At 41.3% G+C, this 8,510-nt stretch overlaps 1 protein-coding gene and 1 long non-coding RNA gene across 3 annotated transcripts in view; one reads left to right on the top strand and one right to left on the bottom strand.

The window, feature by feature from the left end:
- SHC4 (SHC adaptor protein 4) overlaps positions 1 to 5,849 on the top strand; it is a 28,492-nt gene extending 22,643 nt beyond the window's left edge. For both annotated transcript variants that reach the window (XM_072345902.1, XM_072345903.1), the window contains 4 exons: positions 620 to 680; positions 1,988 to 2,167; positions 3,695 to 3,948; positions 4,615 to 5,849. In XM_072345902.1, coding sequence (XP_072202003.1) covers positions 620 to 680; positions 1,988 to 2,167; positions 3,695 to 3,948; positions 4,615 to 4,770 — 651 coding nt within the window. In that variant the 3' untranslated portion in view covers positions 4,771 to 5,849. The remainder of the gene's footprint in view (positions 1 to 619; positions 681 to 1,987; positions 2,168 to 3,694; positions 3,949 to 4,614) is intronic.
- LOC140256964 (uncharacterized) lies at positions 4,596 to 8,343 on the bottom strand. The gene is made up of 3 exons (XR_011904887.1): positions 8,214 to 8,343; positions 5,981 to 6,078; positions 4,596 to 4,723 (listed from the first exon to the last, which is right to left on the bottom strand). It is a non-coding gene; the product is annotated as an uncharacterized lncRNA (long non-coding RNA).
- Positions 8,344 to 8,510: the final 167 nt, after the last annotated feature.

Below are 8,510 nucleotides of genomic sequence, written 5' to 3' on the forward strand. Positions count from 1 at the left end.
AAATAGATACAGACCTGAATGGCTAAGAGAACATTTAGAAAATCTGGGACTTCCTGACTCTCAATTCTGTGATCCAGTAAATATTTCCTCCTGTCCATTATGTTCTACAACCTATACATACATTATTAACTGATTGTAGTGTATATACAGCATTAATTACATCTGGAATATTTGATGAGATTCCATTAACTCAGCTGCAGTAGCTACAAAAAATGGTAGGAAAAAAATGGCTTTTGCTTGAGGTAGTCAGGAACAGAAAAACATTATGGAGTAAAACCGGCAGTTTGCTGTACAGACTTCAAAGTCTGCTCTGTTTGTTCTTGGAAACACCAGCATTTCCCCATTCAGTGAAGCAGGCACCATCTTTGCTTAGAGGGTGCACATTCAAACACGCCTCCTGGCAGCTGGTTGGTGTTGCTCAGGAAGCTGCTGTTCCCAGGTGTGGATTGTCTCTGGAGGTGGCTATTCCCAGGCTCTGTCCTGTGCCCCATCTGTTTTCCAGTGTTATCTTAAATCCCTGCTGTAGACCTGGTAGTCTCCACAATCCTGACTTTGTTTCCAAAGCTCTCCAGAGTCTAAGGATCTATTGTATGTGACCATTTTTACCATTTCTTTGCAGACAGGCAGCCCGACATTCATCAACATATATGAAAATTGCCCAGAAGAAAACAAAACTGTGGGTATGTGTTCTGTTTTCCTTCATTATGCGTATGCATGAAGTAACCAGGGCAGGCTGGCTGGAAGGGATGCCCCTTTGCTTTCAATACAGCGTTGAAAAGTGGTCACCGAGTAGGTCACTTCTGGTTTCCTAGATGAAGGGCAGACAAGAAAGCCTCACAGATTTTCAAAAGGGCACTAATCCATTGTCATGTCCGCTGGCAGAATTACTCACTTTACTTGCCATGATACTGTACAGTAGCTCTCTGTTGTTTAATTCTTTCATATGCCTTGAAGAAGGATATTTCTTTGCTTTAACAGTCTCTGAAAATAACCCTTCCCCCTACAAATACTGAATTTCTGTTTCAGTGGAGTCTGTGACCTTGATTTCAGTATCACTGGCTTCTCTCTTTAACTGTGTCCATTCTTCTCCTTGGGGAGCTTCGTGGCCCATATCAGTCCCACTTTAGAGGAACCTGCTCTCTGGTGCCCCAGGGGATCACCACCCTCTGTCCCTTTCTGGATTTCACTCGCTGCAGCTGATGCCCCGAGTGTGCTTCCCCAGCTCATCTCTTCCACTGCATGCTGACATCCTTGAATTCCCACCTGCACTGCCATAAAGAGACAGGTTACACTGTTGAAGGAGGATGGTTCAATTCTTTGTGTTATTTCTGATTTAAGGAAAGGAGAATCAAATGTTTCTTGCAATGAGAGGGTGAACAAATAAAAGAATGAATGAATAGATCTATGACTAAAATGTTTGCTGAAGAGCAAAAATATGTGTGCTATTTGGCTAGCTAAAGCGGCATTATTTTCATATCCTGCTGGGAATATTCTGTTAACTTGATTTTAGGCTGGGATTCTAACCTGACAGATGTGGCTTTGGCTCTCCAGGCAGTGCCACAAAAGCACTGACCTCCTCCTTTTCTCTGCTCCACAAGAATAGCAAGAGAGAATTGTTCAGTTTCCCACAAAGCTTGTGGTACAGAGGGGAAGGAAGAGGCTTTGCAACAAACAATGCATACAGCTTGTGTCTCTGTAGAGTCATATGTATTAATTTCTTTTCAATCAGCAGGGGATTCAGTGCTGACATTAACTGAAGCAGAACTGAACCAGTGTGGAACATCTTTGAAAATTTCATTCTAACTCTGAATAGCGTACCTTGTGCCATAGGAAAAATACAGTTCATCTGCCAGTTTTTGTTTTCCTTCTCAATGACTTTCATGGGATATACAAGAACAGCAACATTCATAGTCCATTTTTTTTTGCAGTTACTTTAACTTGTTTAGAAATGAAAAAGGCATCTGTGCAGATTATACACTAATTGCAGGTCCTTGTGGTGAAAGATCACAGAAGACAAAGAAAGATGCGACGTTATTGAAGTCTGCCTACAGAACAGATCTCTTTGATGATCCATGTTACATCAACACGCAGGCCCTGCAATCTGCAGTCTGTACAGCCCGGGGTACAGCAGCAACGCAGATCCATGAGAGCCCACTGAGTCACACAAGTAGGTTCTTCTTATGATACTGCGTCTTTCTAAGCTTTGAAAAGAGGGAACTTGGTGGCCATGTGCAAAGAGAAAGAGTTTGGTTTCCTCATAAGAAATACAGAAAGTGGGGAGGGGTGAGGGAGGGGGAGGGTAGTCCTTTATGGTGGGTTTTGTTTGGTTTTTTTTTGCTCCTTAAATTCAAGGCAAAGGGTATTAAAGGTGAGAAGTTCAGACAGCGAGTATATCGAATAATCTTCCATCTTCTGTTGTCGATCGGTGACAGCAAGTAGTATCACATTTTCCTCAGCTGGTAATGAACAAGTCTTTAAGATGCTATTAAAGCTTGGGACTATACTGTGCCTCAAGGAAGAGGGCTCTCTTGCACACTCATATCTCACCCACTCTAAGCTAGAAATGACCTCAGATGCTTTTGCTTCACAGGCAATAAGCATGCAAGATCAAAGCAGGAACATGATGTCGGCCTTTTCTCAATTCTTGCACAAGTGATCTGACCACTGAATCTCATCCAATAACATCCAAAGCAGATTGTTTGATCAGTACTATCTATTAAATATATGTCCAATTAAGTGTCTCGATTTAAAGACTGCAAGTGGTGGATATCCATTAGGAGGCTACGTGGTTGCTGCTGATTATCCTCATTATTGGAAATACTTTATTTAATCACATCTTATGGTTTCCTACTGGGTGTTTTCTCTGTCAGTGTTGGCTCCACACACAAAGAAGGGGGCTGAGGGCTGGATCATATCCGCTGTAAAGGAAATCTGTAACCATTGAGACATTTCTAACCCAGGCATGTGTTATGCTCTAAAAGGAACTGACTATATCCTGAGGACCCTTGAGTTGCACAATTTCATTGAAGAAGTGGTATCCTTTTTATTTTCTTTAGAAAAATGCTGCTTGTGAATCATTTGCAGTCTGACTGGCTGTATCCCAAACCACCCAGTTTTGTTAGTACATTCAGTAATTGTTCGTTTTTTCACAGCAGATGCATCATGCTGTAATCCTTCCCTTCTGGCTACATTGGCCATGTTGTCTTACATTCCTGCACATAGCTGGAGCCACTCAACACGATTCTCCCAATGAGCCATGACAGCCTCTTCAGAGCTTGTTAAGGAAGAAGAAGGAAAGACTAGATCTTAAAGGCTAAAAACAACAGATTTTTATTTATTAATTTATTTACTTATTTTAAACAGGGAAGCTTTGACTTCAATAGAACCAAAGAAATACAAACCCAAAACAGTAGAGCATCAGAAAAATGCATGTTTTCCAAACCCTGTTGCCTAGCAACCCAATGTTTATCTATCTAAGGTATGGGAGGAGATCATATGGTAATTTTACCGGATGCACTTCAGGATTGTGAGCATTCATGTTTGCGTACTATTGCATTCTGCAAGGTTGGTCTGATCACAGCTTCAAGACTGAATCATTAGGATTTTTTAAAAGCTATAGAAATGGTCTTTCTCTTCCTTTTGGGATAAAGTTCTAGGAGAAGTGTCCAATGTGTTCCCTTTCATCTCATTTCAGAGTTACCAGAAACTGTGCAGCAGAGTGCCACAAGCAACACAGCTGGTCTCTGTGTTCTGCCACAAATAAAACAACAGCTAAGGAATGAAGATTGTTACCATGGCAAATTAAACAGGAAAGCAGCAGAGAGCCTCTTAGTCAACGATGGGGATTTTTTGGTGCGAGAGAGCACAACATCACCTGGTCAGTATGTGCTCAGTGGACTACAGGGTGGGCAAGCAAAGCATCTTCTCTTGGTGGATCCTGAGGGCAAGGTATGAACATTTCTTATATGGAAACCTGAGGGCTGCTCAGCTATTTCAGTGCAAAATACTTTCCTGGACATGGAACTGATCTGATTCCCTTCAAGTTAATTTAAATTGGGCCAGTGGGTGACTTCAGTAGCTTTTAAAGTTCAATTCAAGAACTTAGAAGCACTGAAGCACCATGGAAATAGAAGTGAGGTACTTAAATATTGTTGTTAGTCCAGGTGCTGATAATTAGTGTGCACACTTAATGTAGCCTTAGGGTCATAACATTAAATAATGAAGTTGATTGGTAACGTACTTCTGGATACAGAAAATGCAGAGATGGTTTGATATCAGCTGAATTCTACTTGTTTCTGCTCAGGGCTAAAAGATGACTTTTAAGTGACAATCTTCAAATGTGACATAAATCAGAGGTAGGAGTTAGGGGAAAAATGCCTCTTTCCTGTGGAGGAAAAAAAAGGATTTATTTTATGCCCTTTAGCAGAATCAGCCTAGTTCCATTCAGTCTCTTGATAAGTCAGAGTAGGTCGAAATTGCTGTCTACAACCTAATGATGCTGCTCCATTAAGTTCAGTGGCTTAAATGCATTTTAACTTTAATCAAATAGGCTCACATCCAAGCACTTATAAGCACAATATAACCTTAAATACATTCTTTTGCTTCTTTTATTAGGTGAGAACCAAAGACCATATATTTGACAGTGTGGGTCATCTTATTCAATATCACATGGAAAATAATTTGCCAATCATCTCTTCTGGAAGTGAAGTGAGCTTGAAACAGCCTGTAAGGAAAGAGAATAATATGGGACACTTGCATTATCACAAATAATCCCTTGGATCTTATAAACCCCAAGACAGTTTGTATCTGGAACCTTCGTTGACTATGACAAAACTTTATATTACAAAGACAATTCAAAAAGCATAGACTGCACTTTCTACTGCTGTTCCAGAAGATATCCTTTTGTGTGTGTATATATATATAAATATATGTATATGTGTATATCTATGTAGATCTGTAGAGATCGATAAGCATAGTTATATGGATATATATAATCTTAACAAAATTACACCTTCAGAGTGTGAGATTCATTTGTGAGAAGATATTTTAGACATGCACAAATGTCACTTTCAAGGTCATACTGAATCAGTAACTATTTAAAAGCACAATCAAACCTCTACATGTAAAAGCTCACTTGAATGAACTACTGGAACATTAGTACGTGCCTTTTAGGATAGAGTTATTGGAAACCAATATTATTTATACTGAATTAGTTTTGGATGGCTAAACAAACATGTCTAGGCTTTTCACTATTTGCCAAAATAAATGCAATTTGATTATTACTAAAATATCATATGCTTTCGATAGACACTAACAATCTCATTTTGCTTGTAACAGCACTTTACTAGCAAGTAATGTTTGAAATGAATGGTGTTCACAATACAAAGATCGTATGTTTTCTTGACTATTTTTTATCACTGTCTGACAACTCAAAGATTGAGATTATGCAATATTTACAGAGTTGAAATTGATATGTGTAATATAATTTTGGAATAGAACCTACTAAGGGGCAAGCATGCTAGATCCTAATATTTTTGTCTTGCATACAATTTTACTATTATTACCAATTAATACTGGACTCATCTCTTTTTAAAGGTAGGCTAAATATATTTTCATTGGTTACATAGTTGTTTACAAACTAGAAAAGCTGAACAAAACTAATGATACATTTTGAGAGAAAACTATTTAAAAGACTGTTTGAACTTTGCATGTGCCCTTATTCAGTATTCTTTCCAAAACAATATATGATTTTCCCCTTATTCATGTAGAGTCCAATTGTTCCTAAAGTCTTTTAAAGGAAACGCATCTATTGTTTGGTCACAATAAATAATCTAAATACAAACACTCGTAAATTCCGAGTTCTCAGAGGTTTCTTGGGCTTCCTGATGAAGAAACTGATTTAGTAGATTACTGAAGAAAAGGGAAGAAGAGACTGGGAAATGAGACTGGTAGTCCAGGTAATAGCCTGGGAAAGTTGTACCTTTGAGAGAAGAAATGTCTTCTGGCACAGGCAGGGACATTCTCTGTCTCCTGGCCTACCAGCATAGCTCTATCAGGTGGACAATTTTTGACCAATTCCTGGAAGAAAAGATTTTACTATTAAGTAAAAGTTATCTTCATGTTAAATGGGACAGTATAGTAAGAGCTCTGCCCTCTGGAAAACAAAAGGAGTCCTTTGGACCAAAAAAAAGTTGAAGACAAGCTTTCTTATAGTATACGACGTAAAGAGCCACATTTAGAGCTAGCTGTCTATAATCAGCTTTACTCTTTTCCTCAGCTAATAGGCACAAAATACGCTTCATTCCTTGAGAACAACATGATATTACATATAACTGAAGAGGCGAGAAGCTTTAAAATATTAGTGGCTGATCTCCTTGATAATACTCTGGCATTAAAAAAACCAACAAAGGCCCCCAACAGAAGTTCTTGCTAAAGTTTTGTGCCACTGCAAGGTCAGATGGCCAGGAAATCTAAGTTTGGAATAATAAATGCCTGCGTAGTTTCCTCACTATTCTTAGGTCTTACCAAACTTCATATAGTGTAAAATGCTTGATGTTAGTTCACTGAGCAAACTGAAGCAAAAATAGCTACTACTGTGGGTAGGCCAGGAAGACCTGCATAAGGTGGCTGTGATGTTTTCATCAAAGGTGAATTTTATGACCCATCACAGAAAGCAAATGTGCAGAACTCTATTTTATAACACAAATCACAGCTACTGGTGACTGGAATAATAGTGTAATAGGACTTTTTCACTCCACCAATTTTCACTCTACTGGTGGGCAAAAAAACCCAGAGTGTGTATGTGATGTTTGGAACGCTGCATAACAGTCCAAGTCTTGCTCAATGAATATCACAAACTGAAACAAAAGTAAGACCAGAATCTTTATTTTGTTGCTCCTGAATTTTTTGTATGTAAAGCAATGAAGGAAAAGGGGAAGAAGAGTGAATTAACTGGGTGCTGGTGGTTGACTGAACACTGCTGACAGCTAAGAACTCCTCCTCAACAGAATGGGAGAGTGAAATATATGATAGTAAAAGAGTTGGTGGGTTGAGATAAGGATAGGGAGATTGCTCACCTATTAAGTGGGCAAAAAAGACTCAGCATAAGGGAGAATGATGTAATCTGTTGTCTTATTAATAACAGATTATAGAAGCGAGAACTAAAATCAAGGCAAAAGCACCTTCTACCCTCCTTCCTAAGCGGCACAGAGGGACAGGGGTGAAGATAAGCCCATAACACTTTGTATTTGCTACTCTTTCTTCCCCACTCTCTGCCCCTGTTGTAGCATGAGGTCACTCCCATGGGATGCAGTCCTTCCCAAGCTAATCCCACATGGGCTCTCCATGGGCTGCATCTTCCTTCAGGCCACGTTCATTGCTGCACTGTTAACCTCTGTGGATCGTCTCATGTGAGCTACGCCGTCTCCCATGCAATTATGCCATGTTAAAAATGATCACGATTGAGGAAAGTTCCCCAAAATATCCACCTTGAGGAGGTTGATCTGAACTGTTGGCACTCGCAGACTTCTGTTAAAAATGACTTCATTTGGACTTCATTTCAAACTACCGGCGGAAACACTGAGGAAACTGCAAGCGTTGGTTAATCTCTGTTGTAATGGTTACCAGCACCCCTGGGAAAAACAGCTCATGTTGCCTATAAAGCCCCATTTACAAGGCTTTGCATGTTAATTCCATCTCAAAGTGCCTATAAACTTCACTGGAACACATTAACGCGCGGATCTGTTTGCTTCCATCAATAAAAGCACTACAAGGAACGTCTGAGATGCTTCTCCCCGACCCCAGCTTCCACGTTCAGCTGTTGGTGCTTTTTACAGCTGAGGCTAAGTGTCACCAGATGGAGCTATTACATGTTTTCCTCACCGCCGAACAAAGCGCTCATTGTTCGACACCAAAAAAAAGAAAAAAAAGAAAAAAAAAGTAAAAAAAAGTGATTTTTTTTTTTTTCTTTTTTAATTTCTTTTGGCTGTTTGCTGCAGGCTGTTCTGCCTGTGTGAGCAGCTTGTGAGCTCACCGGCGCTTGTTTTGGTTAAGCAGGTTGTGGCCAGGCTTGGAGGCCACGCAGCTCCTCCTGTCCGCCCCACGAGCGCAGCCATTTGTTGGCTGTGCTCCTCCAGACCTTCATGTGCCGAGGATGAGCGCTCAGCTCGTGGCAGCCGCCCCTCCAACACTCCCTACAGCGAGATGCTCCTCACCTCGCGTCACGACGCGGCCCCGATCACGGCACGTCTCCGCGCCGGGCTGTGACGTCACGAGGTCCCGGCCGTGATGACGCAATTGGCTGGCACGCAGCTGCCACGTCCCGCTGCGCGATGGCGCCGCCGGCCTTCCGCCCGCCCGCCGTGCCGGAACAAGCCCGCCCCTCCGCAAACAGGCCGCGGCCATTGGTCGGTCGTTTAGCCAATCGGCGCGCCAGACCCGTTCCCGCGGCCACGCGCGCCTGCTTTCAAACAACCAGAGCGGCGGGTTCGCGGTGCGGCTGAGCGCGGCGG

This window comes from Excalfactoria chinensis, chromosome 10 (assembly GCF_039878825.1).
Source record: "Excalfactoria chinensis isolate bCotChi1 chromosome 10, bCotChi1.hap2, whole genome shotgun sequence".
NCBI lineage: Eukaryota > Metazoa > Chordata > Aves > Galliformes > Phasianidae > Excalfactoria > Excalfactoria chinensis.